Raw genomic sequence first — 21,016 nt, 5'->3', positions numbered from 1 at the left:
TGTTTTAGGTATCTCATTGATGACTTCATACATGCATATAATGTTACTTTGATCATATTCTTCACGGCTTTCCCATTCTAACCCTCTGTCTACTCTCTCTGGGATCCCTTATTCCCAGAAAGTCCCTCTCTCTGTCTTTTCTTTTAATCTTTAGATCCCAGAGTCGAATCATTTCTCATCTCCATTTCATACTGTGACTTTTAAAATTGTGACTTTTACTGTTGTGTTGAATATCAACTCAAAGGTCCCATAAGATCGGCAAAAACCACTCTGCGAGTGTTGTGGGGAGCAAAATTGAGCAAAGGCAGTGCAGTAAACTTTCAAGTGCTTCCTGTATCTGGAGGGGCTTCTGAAGCTGCACTGTCGGTCAGTAGGAACCCGAGACCCTTTCTTACAGACAGGATCCCTGCTCACGATGGGACTCACTACAGTGATCTCTCCATAATGAAAATCAAGCGCAGCATTTCTGAAGCTTGTGGGGAGCTCTACTAAACAACAAAGGGCTGTAGTGTGAGCTTTTGCATCTCTGATGTTCCAGCAACCCCATGGGCCAGGCCGTTGTTGCAAAGCAGTGGTGCCACTGGGCTGGCATATAGGCCTTTGAAATACAGCGGCTTATCTTTAGCTCAGTGGCTTGGAAATAGAAAATGTTTATCAGCCAACAAATGACACAGTGCATATACGAGCCCTTGAAGACTATTTGGCATATTAATACATGATGAATAATATCAGCTGACATTCTTCTTTTAGCATTAAGGATAGATTTAGAAGATAAGATATGCTTAAGTCTTGGAGTTACAGTTCTGTATTAAGATGATGGGTTTATATTAACTTGCAATGTGTTGAGGGCTTTCAGAGAAAAATCTTTCGGAGTTAATGGCAGAGTTCGAGCCAGCTCACGCCTAGCTGACTGAAGCACTGGGTGAGAGGAACTCAAGCTATGGAAGACCACTCTCTTAGGCAGGCGTCTGAGACTCCCACGCCTTGTATGTACAGCCAGCCATAGGTTTGTTGTGAGCAGGAAATCTGAACTGGCACACGCAGATTGCTTAAAACTGCCTGACATGAGGCACTTCTCCTTTGGATAATACAGCTCCTGCCAGTGGACTCTTCGGCCAGACACATCCTGATGTCCACTGACATAAGTCTGCAGGTCTGACCTGTTACAGACAAAACCGTCCGTTGTCTACCAGGCACCTGTCGCCTGGAGGTGCACAAAGAAGTTCAATATAGTATCCATTTCCGAAGGCTACAACAGAGACAGATAATGGCTCTTAATTAAAGGGGATTTTTTTAAATACCTCTCAGGGGATCTTAGGCAATATTTAGAGTGTTTTCCTCCCTCGTCTCCCTCCCCCTGGCTGTAGGGATTGAATCTAAGTCCTTTGGGCATGTTAGACAAATGCTCCATCCTTAGGTTACATCCTTAATATTCCTTTTATTTTGAAACAGGGTCTCATTAAGTTACCTACTCTGGCCTTGAATTCAGCCTGTTGTCCTGGCAGGCCTTGAGCTTGTGGTCGGTCCTCTTGTTTCAGCCTCAGAATCTGGGATTCCAGGCTTGTGCTACCACAGATATATTTTTGATCTTTATGACTGAGGGCAGGGCTTGCTATTGGCTTCTAGGGGTAGAGTCCAGAGACTCTTTGGATTTTATAAACATGCCATTCTCAATTCCAGTTATCTGATGCTGAATGTCAGTGGTGCAGGTGTTAAGAGACTCTGTGCTCTTGAGCAGAAATAATTAACCTACAAGTGGGGGTGACACCAGGATTTACTGGGGTTGTAGATCTAGGATAACCCTCGCTTACATGCAGACAGAGAGGTGTAAGGACAGGCCTACAACTTGCCATAGCTAAATTTGTTTTTCTACCAGATGAAACCTGTTGTACAATATACTATTTTAAATATAGTGACAACTCCCCATCATAGTCTTTGTTTTAAAGGTATCAATTCCAGAAATGGAAACATTTAAACTACAGAGCATGACAAATTTTGTATCACTGTTTTGGTAGATTTTCACTTTTAAGTGTGTCCCCAGATAGATAATTGCCTTCCATTTGAAAAAAAATGTAACCGACTTCCAAGAGGCTCAGCACCCTGCAGCACCTATACTATTGAACTCTTGTCCTGGCTGGGGCTTGATGCTCCTAAAAGACCACTTTTAAGGACGGAACTCTGCTGCCGTCTGCACACCAGGTAGTATTTGGGTGAGGTGCTGCCCGCCTGCTGGCCTACAAGCATGGGCGAGCCACAGGGCATAGTTTAGAGCACGGGCCGAGCCAGCTACTCTCCTATTGGCTCACGGGCGATGAAGGCGGGGCAGATGGGCGGGGCGCGCAGGGGAGCACGTACCCTGGAGGCGTGGTTTAATGTATCTCAGCCTTAGGGCGGGGCAAGTCGAGATCACGCGCTCCATCTGAAGCACTCCTATTGGTCGAGATGGGAGGCGTGGCTCTGCATGCCTCCGTCTCCACCCCAGGGCGGAGCTTCAGGGGCGGGGCGCAGGTAGGGGCGGGCCACTCGCTTGAGTTCCGCGTTGGGTAGCGGCGGGCACCGTAGTGCGTTCCCGCTGTCATTCTGTACCGCGGGAGCCTATCGGGAGCAGGATGGCGGCTTCGGGCGAGGCGCGCCGGGTGCTGGTGTACGGCGGCAGGGGCGCTCTGGGCTCGCGCTGCGTACAGGCCTTCCGAGCCCGCAACTGGGTAACTCTGCGGGACAGCCAGACACTTGGAGTGGGTCGGGTGGGAGACGGGGGAAACTACCGGCCCTGAGCACCCGTAGGTTACACTCCGGTTTGTTCTGGGCCACAAGTGTAAGGCCTTTGCCCTGCAAGGAGTGTGTGGTGTTAGGAGCTCCCTAGGCCTCCTCCAGGCCAGGAAGGTCCAGCATGACTCGGGAGGGGAGAGGTAGCAGAGAGGCTCTGAATTGGACTGCCCTAAGTTATTAGCCCAGTGACCTTGAATGGACTAATGGCCTCTATCCTCGGTTCCCCCGTAAAGTGAAATGGCGATAATATTCCTGTTTACTCTTGGATCGATCGTGACGATTAAATGAGATAACAGGTAAAAGCGTTTTAAATGCTAGCTGTCATCAGTATGGCAGCTAATAATTATTACCCGTGTTGCTTTAGCCCTGTTGGACCTGGCAGTCGAAGGCTCAGTCCCTCAGCTGCTGTCATCTTTGCTTAGATATTTCAACTACTTTGTATAGTCCAGTGTCCACTCCCAGAGGACAAGTGAACACAGAGCTGAACTTGACCCCAGCCTTTTAGCAGGGATCAGTGTGGCTCAGCACAGGAAACTTGTTCTAGAGTCAGCCCGGGGGCTTGGAGCACCTTCCTAAGAGTTTAGTTAGCAGAAGCAGCAGCCTGGGCAGGGGATCCCCTGGGACGAGAGAGAAGGGCCCAGGATTTTGTTTTTGGCTTAAGTGTGGTACAAGAGTAGTATCACTATCTGTTTAGAACATTCGAAGACTGGGGTGTCTTCTTCCACCATCTGCGAAGATGAAGGGTGGAGACATAGGCAGCATTGAAAGTGTGGGCTTTGTCTACCTCAACTGTACTACCTATCAGTTTTCTCTGACTCAAATTTCATTGAGCTCCCCTCTGCTGGTTAGCTTTTATGGTCACATTGACAACCTAGAGTCACCCTGAAAGAGGGAACCTCAGTGGATGCAGTGCTCAGATCAGATTTGCCCGTGGCCTTTTCTGTGAGAGCTTGTCTTGAGGGGTGATTGATGCGGGAGGACTTAGCCTGTTTTGGGTGGCACTGTCTCTAGGCAGGCTGGGTCTTAGCTTCATAAGCTGAGCATGAGCCAGGGAGCCAGCTACTAAGCAGTCTTTCTCCTTGGCATTGTCTGGGGTGCAGATTTATTCCAAAATCTGTTTCCCTTTCTTTCCTGGCACCCTAGGGAGGGTTGGGGTGGAGCTGATTTTGTCTCAGTATTATTCCCCATGGTTTGTGGGTATACAGGTAATGAGTGTTGTTGAGTGATGCTGTCCTTGCAGCTAAAGATAGATACTGGCCTCTGGGGTTTTCAACCTGAAGGACCCTGGAGGTTTTTGAAGTAAAAGTCAATAATGCTTGGAGTGAGTATCCTCCATTTCATTTTGTTTTTACTAACCCTGTTAATCATTCACCCGCTCTCTTTGATGAAGAAGATTGCCACTTTATGGCTGAGCCAGCATTAATAACTGAGTTGGACATCTACACCTAAGGCCTGGCCGTCTGTCTGCTGCAGAGCAGGGGCTCTTCTGTAGGACAACTAGACAATTATCCATCTCTATGTACCCAAGAGTTGTGAAGGGTTTTACACTTTAAATGGATTTATAAAATGAAAAGAATAATAATGTGTGGCTTGTGTAGTTTATATCTTAGCATCTGGCATTTGCAAGGGTGGCTCATCCACACCCCTTCTACACTGTATTGTTTGTGACTGTCTTCTGCACTAGCAGATTTAAGTATTTGTGGCAGAGATTATAGGCTAGCAAAGCTTTTGATTCTCACTATGAGCTCTTCACAGAGGCTCTGCTGACCTCAGGTGTTTCTAGGTACATGGAGAGTTTGGCCAAGAGAGTCCAGCGGGGAAGAGGAAGGAACACGATGGCCTGGGATGAAGTGTGGTAGAAGGTGTATCAACCACAGTTAGTGGTCCCTGAAGGATGCCTGGGAGACCAGTTGTTATTTCCTTTCTTATTTACATGTTAAGCATCCAAAAAATCCAAGATGTTTCTAAATCTGCAGCTTTTTAAGGGCTATGTGATGCCTCAGCTGGGAAGTTTCATGATGTGAAACCTATTACATGTTCAAGATTACTAAAAGTACTGTGTAAAATTTCTTTTAGACTGAGTATACAATGCATATGAAATATGCATACCGAATGTGAATTTTGTGTACAGATTCCAGTCCTATCTCCAAGATAACTATATGCAAATATTTCCGAATCCCACATAGCAAACTGGGAACGTTTTGGTCCTATGCCTTTCAGTTTAAGCCTCTTCACTTTCCTGATTGCTCCCATTTCTGGGTGTGGCTCTTTAGAGAAGTAGCAACTCACTGACTTTTAACTAAAATTGTTTTTCTTGCTCCAGTGGGTCGCCAGCATCGACGTGGTGGAGAATGAAGAGGCCAATGCCAGTGTCATTGTTAAAATGACAGACTCGTTTACAGAGCAGGCTGACCAGGTAATTTTAAAAGGTCCTTCACTGTGACAGGAGAGGCCCAGTGGGGGTTCTCAGGCTGTGCTCTTTGTCTGCCAATTCCAAAATCCTCCAGAGGAAAATGTAGAAAAAGTAAAAAACAAAACTAAAAGCAAAAACAAAGATAAATTTTAGAATCCACTTCTGACTAGCTTATTTTAGCATGTTTCCTTGTCTTAGCTTTGCATGCTTATGTTAACTGCTTTTGGTTAGATTTTTTTTTTTTTTTTTTTTTTTGTTTTTTTGAGACAGGGTTTCTCTGTGGCTTTGGAGCCTGTCCTGGAGACCTCGCTCTGTAGACCAGGCTGGTCTCGAACTCACAGAGATCCGCCTGCCTCTGCCTCCCGAGTGCTGGGATTAAAGGCTTGCGCCACCATCGCCCGGCTGATGGTTAGATTTTTAAAACATTACCCTTTAGTTTAAGTACTTTGTCTCGTTTAAACACTTTGTTGACATACAATATTTTATTTTGTTGATTGGCTATGGCTTACTTAGTTTCTCTTTATGTATGTCTCAGGCTTTTTTCTTATTTAAGTTCATTTTTTTGTTTGTTTTTACTATTTAGCAAGAATAGTGAGCTTAAACATCTTTGTATATTTCATATATTTTGAAAAGTAAAGTTTACCTAGTTCACAGCATAAATACTAACAATATATTATTTGCAGTTATGAAATTATGTGCAAATTATAACACAGGAAAACCAATAAAAACCTAGAAATATGCCAATGAATGGTAAATACCACCTTTCTCCTCAACATAATGCTATTCTCCAGAAGGGCCCCATGGCCAGTTGGATGGATGTCCTAGTCTGAGTATCTTAGAGGCTCTTAAGCAGTCTTGCCTATGGAGGAGTCTGATCAACTTCCTGGAAGACTCAGGCCTAGGCTCTCACCCTCATTCCCAAGGAAATTCCTACCTCCTTCTCTGCATGGTGTGCTGTGTTCAGGACTCCTGGGTAGGCAGGCTGGTGGGCCACGTCACAGTGCAGTCACTAGGTTTTGGTCTGTGACAGTCTGAGAAGCTAGTTGATGCTAGGGTTAGGGGAGGAGCAGGTCTGCCTCGATGTGCTCTCTCCCGTGGTCCCAACACCAGCTGATAGTTCATGCTCCTTGGCTGTTTTGAATCACAGATGAGGGAAAGACACACAGAAAGATCCTGGTCTTTAAAGGTTCCACAGGTAGGAGAGTGCCATAGCTGTGGTTTGAGCCCTGGCAGCGGACTTTCTGGTTGTGCTCTTGTGCTGTGGTTGTGTCTCAAAGCAGTCATGTGGGTTAAGCAATGAAAGCTAAACCTCAGGAGAAGAACAGTGGGAGGGCTTGGAGAGCCCCGGTCCTTCCGAGTGTGGGTTCTGCTTCCAGTGCCCCTCAGTCCTTGTTACGTAGAAGTTCAGTGGCAGTGTGGGTTTATTTATTTGGGCGGGTGGAGAAAGGGAGGCGGATGAATGAGAATGTCAGTGTGGGCGTACATGCCGTAATCGATGCGTAGAGGTCAGAGGGCAACTTTTCATTGATAGTTCTTGCCCTCCACCACTTGATTTAGGGGTCAAACTAACAGGTCCATCTATTGGTTGAATCATCTTACAAGCCACCCTATCAGTTTTTCAGTGTTGAAGCTGTCCCCACCTGAGACTTTATTATATATTGTCCTACTTTATTATAAGAATGAAGCAAAGGTGTGGTGGTCCATAGTTGCTCCTTGTTCTGTGCTTCCTTGAAAAGTAGGCAGAGTGGCATGGATCCTGTGCCCATCCAGATGTGAGGAATTGATGTAACCTCTGGCATTCAGGGTCTAGTCAGTGGTTTTCACCCTCCCTAATGCTGGGACCCTTTAATACAGTTCTTCATGTTATGTTGATGCTACTTCATGATTGTAATTTTGCTACTGTTATAAATCATAATATAAATATCTGTGTTTCTTATGGTCTTCAGTGACATCTTTGAAAGGGTTGTTTGACACCCCCCCCCTGAAAAGGGGTCATGACCCACAGGTTGAGAACTACTAGTCTGTGTTCTGGTCAGAGAAACTTGGCTTCTGAAAGAAGGGAGGGACTTCTGGGATTGCTCAGGGTTGTAGGAGGAAGGTCAACAATAATCTAACCAGAGAAGGTAGAAAGCACAGGATTCCAGAATCTGCCTAAGAGGAAAGCATTCAGTGTGATGTGCAGGAGCTTGCTTTCCACTGGCCGAGCAGTCCCTCTGAAAGAACGGTTTGAGTCTTCAGAAAAGAAGAAATGGCTAAAATTCTTCCCCAATTATCTCTGTAATTTCCTTCCTGACATTTTATTTGGAGACATTTTTATTACTATATCAACTGAAATCCACTGATTATTTACTCATTCCCTGCATCCAACCTACTGTTAAGTTCTTTAAAATATAATCTCCATTTCTCTTCCTGGTTCTTACTTGATTTCTACTGTTTCATTTTGATTCTTTTGAAATTTGCAAATAAAAAAAAAGAAAAGAAAAGAAGAAATGGTTCGAAGGAGCTGTTGCTGGAGAGACTGTGGGTTTTGGTATGAGTTTGCAAACTCATACAGAATGGATACTGAGCACTTGAGAGGCATTACCGAGACATTCTAGCCAAGAAGAACCATAGTGACTGGCCAGCATGGCCTGTCTGCCAGACTGCCCTTTTAATGAATAATAATGTGAGATAACGTGTGGATACAGTCTCAGGGCTTTAACATTTCAAACACAGAGACCACTGAAATGAACTCCATGTACTCAGCATCTTACTAGCGTTTGCCAGTGGCTGTCACTTTCTTGCTTTTGTGTTTCTTAATGATACTTCTTTGTTTAAGATGTTTTTGTGCTGGGTAGTGGTGGCACATGCCTTTAATGCCAGCACTCAGAAGGTAGAGGCAGGTGGACCTCTGTGAGTTTGAGGCCAGCCTGGTCTACAGAGTGAGTTCCAGGACAGCCAGGGCTACCCAAAGAAACCCTGTCTCAAAAAGAACCAAAAGAAAGGGGGGGGGGTATTTTTGTTGGGGGTGGGATAGGACGAGTGGAATAGAACCTTCTCAGAACACGAGTCCATGGTTCCTGAAGAAAATTTGTAAGGGAGCACACCAGAGCTTCACCTGCCTATCACAAGGCTCCAGCTATTTTCTTAAATCTCTTTCCCCCACTTTTTTATATTTGGATTTCAGGAGGTACCTATGCCTTTTAGAATTGTTCATGTAGAGGTTCAACCTTATGAAATCCATATTGAAAAGTTGTTGGCTTCACTATCCAAAATACATGAAACTTCTTCCATCTAATTTCCCCAGCCAGTTGCTAGGTTAGGTACTGGTTGAAGGTACTATAAACTGGCTGAAGAAGAAGGGAAAGAGAAAACACGGCCTGTTTCAGCTCACCTTTGCCTCTTTTGTTTAAGGTCACTGCTGAGGTTGGAAAGCTCCTAGGTGATCAGAAGGTGGATGCGATTCTCTGTGTGGCTGGAGGATGGGCTGGGGGCAATGCCAAATCCAAGTGTGAGTCTTTTTCCGAGTTAATTATTGCTTCTGCTCTGCTCTTTGTCTAGCTGACACAGCTCTGGTCTAGATGGGGTACCAGGCCAGCTGGTTTTCTGTTGGTCCCTCGGGATCCTTGCCATAGCTCTGTTCCTTCATTTGATTTGTGGTGATGGAAGTGGGTAATTGGTGGGAATTGACTGCTCACAGTTCCGTAGGCTGGGAAAACACAGCCGAAGTCTGCTGTCTGGTGAGGGTTTTCTCTCAGCAGCATCCCATGGACGAAGGTGGGAGGTGAAGAAAACGTGAGAGCTGGGGTGGTGGGGGGAGCCTGGCAGTGTGGCATGTGTGACCACCTGTTCCTTTTGAGTCTTTGGAATGGCTAGAGGGTGTGTGTGTGTGTGTGTGGTGGGGGGAGCCTGGCAGTGTGGCATGTGTGACCACCTGTTCCTTTTGAGTCTTTGGAATGGCTAGAGGGCCAACACAGCTGTGAAATGTTTGCTGTTTCAGCTCTTTTACAGACTTTTAAAGGCTTGCATTAACTTTATCCATGAAAATGTAACTCTGTTAAAACCCTCTTTATAGCCGTAGGGTGATCGTTTCATGGATTTTTTTTTTTAAACCAGGGGTAGAAGCCAGAATAGGGATAGAAGTTCCTCTTATAAGCCTAACAGCCTTTATAAAGTAAAGCCATTTTTGAAGCCCTGACAGTCTGGTGAGTCTGTTGACCCTAGGTTTATTTGCTAAAATTTACTGGCTGAAATTTTGGCAGTTAGCAGGTGAGGAAGCTGAGACCCAGGGGACAGCATGACCTGTGTTTAACTCTGTGCCTCTGACCACTGAGCCCTGTGCTGTCTTTATTAGATCCCCATGGTAGACCAGCAGGGCCTGGCGGGCTTCTTGTGGTGCAGGGCAGTGTGAGTTGAGCTTGTCTTCTGGGTTATTCTCTGGGAGTGATGAGTTCACATTTTTTTTTTTTTTTTGCCCTTTTCCCAGCACTCTTTAAAAACTGTGACTTGATGTGGAAGCAAAGTATGTGGACGTCCACCATCTCCAGCCACTTGGCCACAAAGCACCTGAAGGAAGGAGGCCTCTTGACCTTAGCTGGGGCCAAAGCTGCCTTGGATGGCACTCCTGGTAAGCCTTCATTTTTGTGCCGTGTAAACGCTTCTCCTGCTGGGGCTACTGGGTACATCTTGGATTGAGGAGGTGCAGTTCGCTTTGTGCCCTTAGGAGCTTTCTTATTGGGTAGGTGTAATTCCTTTTATGCCAGAGTCGTCTTATAGGGAGCAATCTTAATCTTGTCATTTGCATTTGTCCCCGGTTCATGGTTCTGTAATCTGGCACCCCTGCCTGGTTTATGATCAGTGACCAATAGAGAGATTAAACAGCAAACTAGATGTGTATTAGTTAGCACTCCCATCTTATCATTACATTGTAATCGTGGGTCCCAGGGAAGTGTTTTGGCAGGTGAATTTTTGACCCTGATTCTCTGGTCAAATGTTTGCCACAGTTCCTTTAATTGTAATAGTATTACCTAACTTAAGAGCAACTGCAGTGTTATTGACACACAGATGGTGCCTAGCACATAGTAGGTCTTACTATATTCACATTAGTATCAAATATTGTTATATAGTCTTAACACTTTACCATTATTTTTGTTGAATCATGGTGTAGGCATCATTGTTACCTTTCCAATTCATTGGTTAGAAAAACAAGATTTAGAGAGTTAAATAAATTGTCCAGATTTATTTGGTGAATATGTAATGAATATACTTTGAACTAAACCCCTGACTATTTCTAAATTGTGAGTTGCTTCCATTCCATCACGAAGACCCTTCTTTTGCATTTCTTATTCCCTGTATTCTTTTGCTGGGGCCCCCATGCCTTGGCTTGCTCAATGGACAGACACGTTTCCTTATCATCCCAGAGGCAAGGCGTCTAAGACCAGGATGTTGGAAGGGTTGGTTTCGAGGCCTTTCTCACTGACTTGTGGATGGCTGCTTTCTTACAAGATCTTTAAGGTGATAATTTAGTTAAAATGAGATTGTTAGGGTGCAACCCTAATCTAGATGGGCCAAGATGCTTCTATGGGGTAGAACTTAGGACCAAGACACAGAGGGATGATCATCTACCTCTTAGAAGCGCCTTGGCCCGTCTACATTACAGTTGTACCCTAACGATCTCATTTTAACTTAATTGCCACTTTAAATATCTAAATATAGTAACTTTCTGAATTATAGAGGGATTAGGACAGCCTACAAATTTGGGGAGCAGAGTGCATATCAAGTCATTCATTCATTTAGGGCCAAGGATAAAGGGACTTAAGTAAGGGGCACAGAAGGGTGATCACTAAGTCTCAGCTGTAATACCTGGTTTAAGAGGTACACTTCTTCGAATGGAAGTGGTAGAGATCTTGGGGTACTTTCTAGTTTTAATGAAACTCATTGAACCATGAGGCTCTTGTTAATTAGTAATTTCTTGCTGCTCATCGCATTTCACAGAGCATAGATCTAGCAGGTCTGTGGCTGTTGCAATAATTAAAACCGTGTAAATGTTAGATGTCTGTCTGGTTGAAAGCTGCTTTTTATTAAAGGTGGCATAGGGCAGAGGTACTAGAGAGTAAACAGAGAAATGAGTAATAGGTTGACATTTCAAAAACAAAACCCCAGGACTGAAAGACTAATTTTTTAAAGGACAAAGCAGGCTCCCATTTTCTTTGGTTTTACAAGTACAGGTGGTTCCATGTGATGGTTCATCTTAATGGTCCTGCTCTGCAGCCATGCTGGGCTGTGGTTGGAAGCCTCCCTTGAGGGACTGTATGATCACATTATAATTTGGAAGAAAGTGTCCAGCATAGTTGTATGCTCTCTTTTAATATTTTGTGAATGATCTCGTATCTGTGTTGTTCTGTTGAAGTAAGCCATGGGTTGCTCGTTGCTCATTTCTTTCCTCCTAAAGCTTTTTGGCCCTTACAGTGTTGGGATTAAAAGGTAGACAGCACCCTGTACTTTGCTGAGTTGTATTTTTAAACCACCATTTGCTTATGCTGAGGATGGCGAAATACTCCTCTAAGTAACTTCTTGAGACCTTGACCTGCTTTGGCAATCAGTTGTTGCTGAAGCTGGTCAGGGATTGGTTGCTGGGCTGGGCTGTAAATCCCACCTCCCTGGACTTAGGTCGCCTCTTCTGCTATTGCACTTGCAGACCTTCCATGACAACAGCATCAGACTTCATTCTCAGGGGAGAGGGAGCTTAAGGCAGCCAGCCCATGTGCTCATGCCAGGATGTGCTCAGATGAGACGCCCTGAATGTGTGCAGCTTCTTATGCACATTACAGTGTCACTGGAAGTCTTTTTTCTGTCTCACCCGGTCCCGTTGGGTTGGTTTCTCTCTCACCCTCTGGTCCCTGCAGCCACTTAGAAAATAATAATTTAGAGGCTTAATATTAACTATAATTGTTTGGCCTATGGCTCAGGCTTATTACTGGCTAGCTCTACATGTAAACTGACCCATTTTTAATAATCTGTTTGTTGCCATGTGTCCCGTGGCTTACCGGTAATGCTCTGGTATCTTACTCCTCCCATATCTCTGTTTGAATTTCCTGCCTAGCTATATTCTGCCTTGCCATAGGCCAAAGCAGCTTTATTTATCAACCAATGAGAGCCATACATATTCACCGTGTACAGAAAGAAATCCCATATCATTACTTCTTGGTAAATTACTGTCTAAGCAAATGTCCTGGACAACTCAAGGGCAGAAGATGAGAGAGTTGAGAAGATTCTGTTCTTGGAAACATTCTGTGGAGGAGCTGATGTGACCAAGGGTTCAGAGCTGTTGAACAGAACTTATGGGAGAAAATGGGATGGCTGTGTATTATTTGTATCCATGTATTTTTATATTAGCGTGTTCTAACCAGTGCATGTAGGAAACACTCACATGGCACTTTAAGACATACATTTAATGGGGAGACTGCTCAAGTGCCTGATCCCTATGGCAATCTGAAGGTAGTTGGCTACAGACCTTGGGCAGCCTTTTGGAAGCGTTCTATATGTGTTCTCATGTGCACCCATACCACACTTCTGTTTGAATTCATGTTTTTATATTAGAAGCATTTTTTTTTTTTGGAGAGAGGTTCATCCTGGAATGAACTTGAATTCATACTCCAGTTGCTAGGATGGCAAGTGTGTGCCACCATGACCGTCACATTCATAAGAATAAAAGATGTGTTGAGGGCTCGGGAGATGGACTTTGTGGGTAAAGGCATTTGCCACCAAGCCTGATGACCAGAATTCGATCCCTGGGACTCACGTGGTGGAAGGAGTGAAGCAACTTCCACAGGCTGTCCTCTGATTTCCATACACGTGCTATGGTATGTGCACGCATGCCCAGTCACACATACATACACACATACAAAATAAACACATACATAGATAAAGATAATTTAAAAATGTATTAGATACTACTTTCTGAGGCTTAGTGTGGTAGCTCATGCCAGTAACCCATAGGCAGAGGTAGGATTGCTGCAAGTTTGAGGCCCAGCCTAGTCTACATAGCTGGTTCTTGTCCGGCCAGGGCTATATAATGAGAACCTGTCTCAGAAAACAAACAGAGGCTGGAGAGATGGTTCAGTGGTTAAGAGCACGTGATGCTCTTGCAGAGGAACTGAGTTGGGTTCCCAGCACTCACATCAGGCAGCTCACAACCACCTGTAACCCAGCTCCAGGGGGACTGATGCCTTGGAGCTCCGGGGCTACCTGTACTCATGTGTAGTGAGGGCCGGTGGCTGGAGGGCTGCTGACTCTCCCTGAGTCACAGTGCTGAGGACTCACTGTGTGTCCTTAGCCCAGACCCTCAACTTGGATCCTGGGTTTTGCCCTTGGAGTCAGGGAGCTGCCTTATATTTTCACATGCTTAGCACTGAATCTGGGGGTTCATGGTCAGAGGAGGCTCCATGACATATGAGGGCTAAATGGGAGTTTGGTGTGTGGAAGCAATGACAGCCTTCATAGGATGGGCATGAAGAGCGTAGAGAAATAATGTCAAGGTCAGGCTGTAGCAGGCAGCCGTGTTAGAATGCACAGTCTGCTGCTGTGTATGCTGGAGGGAAGAGGATGCCGTCCCCAGTGGACAGTAGACTCCTGCTCCACGGTGGGGATAACTGTGCACTAGTGAAGATGCCACGAGTGGGGGTGGGATGGGAAAACACCTTCCTTTATGCTCCTGGGCAAGTGGCTTTGTCAGCCTGGTCCTGTGCAAAGCCATGCCGTGGTCAGCTCAGCAGTCCCTCCCACCACCTGACCTCTGTGGCCTCCCGGGCTCTTCCTGGTTGGTCCTGGTGCAGCCTTGACAGGTTGAGGTGTGCACATGAACAACCAGGCTAGAGAATCTGACCATTACAGTCGTAGGGAACAGGCATGTGAGCCCCACCTCAGGAAGTGGGATGGCTCCCGGCCACAGCGCCCTGTAAAACCTGCATTCTTGGGGACTGCCCAGATGCCACACCTTGCCCACTTGCCCCACCACCTTTCTCTGGTTGCTGCTATTTTGGTAGGACAAGTGAGGGTGCCCTGCTTGCAGGAGGATACCCACTATGTGGCTAAGGTCTTAAGGGAACAGAGAGCTGAGGATATTGCACCTAATGTCTGTGTAACCAACTGTTTTCTTCACTTTCCCAGGGATGATCGGCTACGGCATGGCCAAGGGCGCCGTCCATCAGCTCTGCCAGAGCCTTGCCGGGAAGAACAGTGGCATGCCACCCGGGGCTGCTGCCATTGCTGTGCTCCCGTAGGTGCTTAGGAGTTTCCACTGCTTACACCTTGTCTGCTGCCTAGTGTTGACATTTTGAGGGTCCCTTTCTATTGTGGCTTTGAGTGTGTGTCCCCAAAGGCGCGTAAGCTCCTGTCTTATGTATACTTGCTACTGTTCACAGTACCCTCAACTAGGTATTTTATAAGCCACAGAATTGTACTGATCATGGTTGTATGGATTAGAAAGTCCAAGTTGAGGATGCCAGCAGGGTTGGTGCCTGGTGAGAGCTTGTTTCCATAGAGCAGTGCTTCTCAACCTTCCTAATGCTTTGGCCCTTTAATACAGTTCCTCATGCTGTGGTGACCCCCTCCATAAATTTTTTGTTGCTACTTCATAACGATAATTTTGTTACTGTTATAAATCATAATGTCAGTATCTGTGTTTTAGATCAGTATCTGATCAGTTTTAGATGACCCCTGTGAAAGGGTTGTTTGACTCCCCTAAAGGGGTTGCGATCCACAGGTTGAGAACTGCTGCTGTAGGTGGTACCTGCTGTCCTACAGTAGAAAGACAAGATAGGCTTCCTTAGCCCGCCTTCTGTAAGTGTCCCAATCCATCTATGGAGCCACACCCAACCTAATTATCTCATAAAGGCCCTACTCCTGTTATACTGCAGGCTAGGCTTCAACCTAGGGATCTGGGCTGAGAGGTACATTCAGCTCGGGCAGTATTTCAGGGTTTTGATGATCTGTCTTGAGGGATGCATCTACCTTTTTGCCTCTTTTGTGTTTTCTTCTCTACTCCTACTTTTAAAGTGTCCACACACTTTATTTTACTTTATACAGTTCTTTCTGTTTTCACATTGTTAAAGTTGTGTGTGTGTGTGTGTGTGTGTGTGTGTGTGTGTGTGTGTGTGTGTGTAGCCAGGCATGGGAACAGTGTGGGGAGAATAGGTAGGAGATCATAGAAATGTTCTATGGGAACATTTCTAGCTGACCAGGAAGTGAATCCCTAGTCAGCTGTTTCAGGCAGAGGCAGAGGTTGCTGCCTTGGGCTTGGCGTGCTCTTTCTCAGTGCCTCTTGCTTCCAGTCTGTAAAGGACCCTGGGGCAGCTCAGGGACTAGTTAGCTTTCCAGTCCTTCACTGGTGAGGTTTTATGACTGAGCTGCCTCTCAGCTGTTCTGACTGATGTCTCAGGCCCAAATGTTTTGTGCCAATTCATATTCTCTCCCTGAAAATCCTAAGTTTCCTGGAAGGCAGCCATATACTTAAAAATAATGCTTTGCAATTTTGATATTTTGAGGACTGTTATTTCACATAAATGCTTAGAAATGAGTCTGCCGCATTTCAGAGTGTCCACGAGAACTCAATAAAGCCCTTGCCTTTGACAAAGGCTGTGTTTGATGTAAAGGTAAAGTGTGACTCTCCCTGTTTTGTTCTTGCCTGCCCTAGTGTGAGCCACAAAGAGCCTTATTGGATTTCCCTCAGCTGTGATTTTTGTTAATGTGGACAGCTTGCTGCTCTCTGATTATCCTGTCTGATCTCTCCATGTAAATGTCGTGCTCAGCGCCAGAGGCTCCCAGTGGTGCTGCTGTGTTTGTCTTTTCATGGCCAAGAACCAGACTCCTGTTATTATAGAGGCAATGCACAAATGACACACTTATCTCTACATTGCAGGGTTACCCTGGATACTCCGATGAACAGGAAATCAATGCCTGAGGCAGACTTCAGCTCCTGGACACCCTTAGAGTTCCTGGTTGAGTGAGTATCACAGGAGAGGCAGTGACTAAGCAGCCTCCAGGCTCCGTCCCCTGCCCTTTGGGGACTCTTGGTGATCCTGGGTGAGGTTCTGGGGTTCTGAGGTCCTGATGCACTTGAATTTGGAGAGCAGCAGTTGTGTGGAGGGATGAGTAGCCCTGACATGAGTCTGGACCTCTTTTCCTCTCCCTGTCTGACCAAAGTAAGCACGATTGTAAACTGCCCTCGGACACAGAGCTTGCCTGTGTGTGATGAGGTCCATGATGACGGTGCAGGGAACGAACCGTGGTAGAGTGTGTTAAGTGCTTGGCAGTGTGTCTGACCTATAGCAAATATTCAGTAATCCCCATCTCTGGGTTATAAATCAGCAATGTATCCAGGAATAACTCTGTGACAGGAAGACAGGGAGGAAGTCTCAGTCCTATGTCTCAACCAGTGCTGAGCCCCAGATGTTTGGTCTTCATTTTGAAGGTCCTAATCAACAGTCACTGACCAGGAAGTGACACTCCCTAGTCATCTAGAGACAGCTTGGAAGCTCACTGGAGAGGGAGTTGGTTTTACTGTTTGGTGATGCTTTACTCAGTTCCCAAAGCCTTCTATTTAGTAAGTCTGGGCTCACTGGATGCCTACTGTGGCCAGGTGCTGCCTTGGTATGGGATGGCTGGGTCATAGTCCCTACAGGAGATGGCTTTCCCCAGAGTGCCAATGCCATAGCTGCTCTGACAGCTGCAGTTGGTGTTTGTTTCTGACCTGATGTTAGAACTCATTTAAATTAAGTGGAGAAAACTTGTATTTATGTTTGAAATAAGTACCTACATAGTTCTAGTTATGTGCTATTAAATAGGTATTCTAAATACGTGTGTGTGTGTGTGTGTGTGTGTGTGTGTGTGTGTGCGTGCATGCGTTGGAAGTCAGGGGATTGACATCAGGTGTTTCCATCAGTCATTTTCCACGTTTCTTCTTAAAGATGTGTTTTATTTTTAGTTATTTGTGTGTATGTGTCTGATGGTAGGTGTGTGCCCATGAGTGCAGGGGTTGGAAGAGGCCAGAGGCTTGAGTTCCCCGGAGCTGAAGTTACAGAGTGTTGGGAACTGCCTGATGGCATGCTGGGAACTGAAGTCGGGTTCTCTACAAAAGCAGTATGCATTCGTAGCCCCTGAGACAGCTGTATCTCTATCCTCTTCACCTCTTTTTATGAGACAACCTCTCACTGAATCAGAAACTCAGTTCCCACTCCACTGGATGGCACGTGAACGCCAGGGAGCTTCTCGCCTCTGCCTCCCCAGCGCTGGGGTTATAGGATGTGCAGAAATATTTTTCTATGCGAGTTCTGGAGACCTAAATTAGATCCTCATGCTTTTGTGACAAGCACTTTACCGAATGAGTCATCTCCCTAGCTCACAATCCTTTTACCTTATTTAATGCTCATAGGAAATTATTTTCATTATTTAAGAGTTGGGGCTGAGTAGTCAATCTGCCCAAAGAGTAGCAAACCTAGGTTCTTACTTAGGCAGTGTGGCTGTGGGCCTGTGGGCCTGCTAACCACATGGTAACCTGGGGGTCATGCTTTGATACTTGATTGAGAAAGGAGGTTGCAGAAGACACCATGCTTTGGTTTGTGATTGCTTTTACATTTCTCTTTAAAGGCCAATGTGCCCATGATGAGTGAGTGACGTACTAACCTAGAATCTAGACTCTGGACCCAGCACTGAGGCTCCTGGGCCTGAATTCACACCCAGCCACAAGTCAGCCGACAAGGGCTGTCAGGCACCCTTTGCTCTAGCAGTCACTTTACCCACTTGAAGGTCAGTTGACAAGTTAGAGTGAAATTTGTTTAAGCTGCTTGTGAGCACACTACCTTCTTTACCCTCTGTGGTAAGCATGCCCTGTCTGTCATCCACTCCACACTGCTAGAGAGGCCAAAGCAGGAAAGACATGTGTGATGAACACAGAGACCCCTTTCTCTCTCTCAAAGGTACCCAGCTCATCTAGCCCAGGGATGCGACCTTGATCAGTGGCAGCATTTCAAGGTGGTTTAGCAATTGTTTTGAGACCCTTGTATACCTTGTTGGCTTATACAATAGCCAGAGAAGGAGCCTAAGAATCTAGTAGATGACTGTCAAATCTGGTCTGCAGGGTTGCACACTGGGACCACAGAGCATCCTAAGAGTTGAGTGCTTTCCAGTTAGAAGTCTGAGATCCTGGCTGTGGATCCTCAGGTGGTTGGTACTCAAGGGTACTCAAATGTAAATGCTTCACTGTTAGATACCATTACCTGCTTGTTGCTGTCTTCTCCTTGTTTTTGTTTTTTTGTTTTTTTTTTGAGACAGGGTTTCTCTGTAGCTTTGGAGCCTGTCCTGGAACTTGCTCTTGTAGATCAGGTTGGCCTCAGACTCACAGAGATCCACCTGCCTCTGCCTCCTGAGTGCTGGGATTAAAGGCATGCACCACCACTGTCCGGCTTCTCCCTGGTTGTTAAACTTCATAACCAGGGTCTTCCTTTGTTCCAGGTAGGCTTAGTTGCCTATCTCCACAAACAGCTAGATGTTTTAAGTCTCAATATATTTTACGATAGTAGCCCGCTTTTTGTATCTCGTCTTGGCTGCCCCACATGTGTTTGCTGAAATTAAAGAATGAGTTTTCATCCTTTTAAACTTGAGAAAGGAATAAAGCAGAAGCTGGTTTTCTTTATTTGTGGGTTCTCATGTGCCAGTTTAACCAGCCTCACATAAAAACACTGGAAGAGACGCTTCTGTACTAAGTCGGTGGAGACTGCTCCTTGTTATTTCCTAAAGACAGCACAGTTTTAACAGCTGATGTAGTATGTGTGTGGTGTGAGTTACTGTCATTCGTCTGGGGTGATGTGGGAGTACATGGGAGAATGTGTGGTTATATGCAGATAGCATGGTCCTTACTTAAAGGAGGCCTGGGTGACTTCCTGGGATGCTGGGGTCCTTGGCAGTCTGGGAAACTCGACCTCCATAGTTATTCAGGGATGCCTGTATGGTACATTTATCTTTCTCTTACAGTTAATCACCTAAAATCTGTTTATTAGTTAAAACCATACTACTGTATTGTGGAGCATTTTCACTATGTAGAAAAGGACAAAAGCAAAAGCACAGATTACATTAATTCCTTGTCAGTCACAGTTTATTTATATCTCTATGGACAGTGGCCTTCTCGTAGCTTCCCACAGAAACCCTTTTACATCCAAGGCCACCAGATGAATATTAGCATGTACCCAGAGTTTTTCTCTAAGAATGTAAACTATCTCTTCTTATTCTAGAACATTCCATGACTGGATCACTGGGAATAAGCGGCCGAACTCAGGAAGCCTAATCCAGGTGGTAACCACAGACGGGAAGACAGAGCTTACCCCAGCGTACTTTTAAGCCCCATCTCAGTGCCTGGGCGGGCCTCCCGAAACATCACTAACCTGGGTGTGGCCGCATCTGGCCCCACGTTTTCTGTACTTGGTCCTGTTTGTCTCCTACATAGCGTTCCTTTGCTGTCCTGGATGGCGTGGTTATGAGAAATGAGCAGAGAGGACTGTAAGGAGCAGTGCCAGCGCTGAGGCCTCGGGAGGTGTGCGCAGCCTGTGTCACGGCATCCTGGATGGCACTGGAGACCCTTGACAGTCCTCTCGTTTGTTGGCATTTGGGGCACTTTGAAGTCAAGCCTGGTTTTGAATTCCATGTTGGTGCCATAGATGTGATTTTTGTGGCCTGAAACTGAACTGCCTTGAAAATTCTTTTGTGATGTAAGCAAACCCAATGGACTCTGTCATGATGTCCGTTTGTGTCCCAGCCTAATCTAGGTATGCAGAAGAACCACTTGTGTGTGTGTAGTGTGTAAGCTAGGTATGCAGAAGAACCATTTGTGCGTGTTTAGTGTGTCTTTCCTAATAAACACACTTCATGTCTTGTGTTGTCTTTTTGGCTCAAGTCCTGATTTATACACAGTGGTCCTAGGAGAGTGGAACCGTGAGATATGGGGGTCTTTTCTCCTGGTGGATTAAGAGGGGAGAGTCGATCTGAGACAAGTGTTTGCCACAAGGCAGCAGGCCCCAGCCTGCCATATGCGCATGACTTGGGGGGATGGCTCTGTGAGGTCAGAGCAACTCTCCATGTGACTGATTCAGACTGTTGTGGTGAAGGAGTTGTGATATAATCCAGTCTGGATTATAGATGGGGAAACTGAGGCCCAGAGAGATAAGTAGCATTGTTGTTGCTGCTAGGACTTGCATAAGGCCAGAATCCCCTCACCAGAGAGTCACCTACTATAAAGACCTTTAGTTTGCTTTCTCTTTTCATGAAATGATATACCACTAGCCAATTTAAGGCAAGAGTTTCAGCTTGTAAGATACAACTCTGGCATACAGCCATCACCTCGCCTCTAATTCCAGAGGTCCTCCCCGCCCCTGGGACAGGCTTTCTCTGTTTAGCCTTGGCTGTCCAGGGACTCGCTCTGTAGACCACGTTGGTCTTGAACTCACAGAGATCCACCTGCCTCTACTTCCAGAGTGCTGGGATTAAAGGTGTGTGCCACTACCGCCCGGCCCAAAGTATTTTCATTGGCAGAGTCAAATCCAGGGCTCTTAAGCAGGTCTCAGTGCCTCCCTCCCTCTGGCTCCTGGTCCCCACTCATCTTCATTCTATTTCAGTGGATTTTCCTCTTCTGGTATTTTATTAACATCTGGCATCTTAGGTCCGGCTCACACATGGCATGGTCTTCATAGTCTCCCTTGCAGACTGTGTATAGGTACATGTTTCCTGCTGATGGAGGAATGCTATTCCCTTGTACCAAAAGACATTTTGATTTTGTTCATCCTGTTGACAAGCGTACATTCTTGGGCT

The 21,016-nt window shown here is 45.8% G+C and overlaps 1 protein-coding gene across 1 annotated transcript; it reads left to right on the top strand.

Moving 5' to 3' along the window:
- Positions 1-2,532: 2,532 nt before the first annotated feature.
- On the top strand, positions 2,533-20,091 carry Qdpr (quinoid dihydropteridine reductase). Its single transcript, XM_005365997.3, has 7 exons — positions 2,533-2,705; positions 5,093-5,185; positions 8,576-8,672; positions 9,648-9,788; positions 14,330-14,438; positions 16,080-16,163; positions 19,447-20,091. Exons 1-7 carry the CDS (start codon positions 2,610-2,612, stop codon positions 19,550-19,552), a joined length of 726 nt encoding a protein of 241 aa, XP_005366054.1. The 5' UTR covers positions 2,533-2,609; the 3' UTR covers positions 19,553-20,091.
- The last annotated feature ends 925 nt before the right edge of the window (positions 20,092-21,016 follow it).

This window comes from Microtus ochrogaster, unplaced genomic scaffold (genome assembly GCF_000317375.1).
Source record: "Microtus ochrogaster isolate Prairie Vole_2 unplaced genomic scaffold, MicOch1.0 UNK5, whole genome shotgun sequence".
NCBI lineage: Eukaryota > Metazoa > Chordata > Mammalia > Rodentia > Cricetidae > Microtus > Microtus ochrogaster.
The sequence above is the reverse complement of the archived record's forward strand: the minus strand, read 5'-3'. Positions and strand labels throughout refer to the sequence as shown.

Excerpts from the sequence above, each read along its gene's own strand:
- Qdpr (XM_005365997.3), top strand. The coding sequence starts at position 2,610 with ATGGCGGCTTCGGGCGAGGCGCGCCGGGTGCTGGTGTACGGCGGCAGG. Across the intron at positions 8,673-9,647 it reads GGGCAATGCCAAATCCAAGT|CACTCTTTAAAAACTGTGAC; the intron begins GTGAGTCTTTTT and ends CCCTTTTCCCAG. Across the intron at positions 9,789-14,329 it reads TGCCTTGGATGGCACTCCTG|GGATGATCGGCTACGGCATG; the intron begins GTAAGCCTTCAT and ends TCACTTTCCCAG.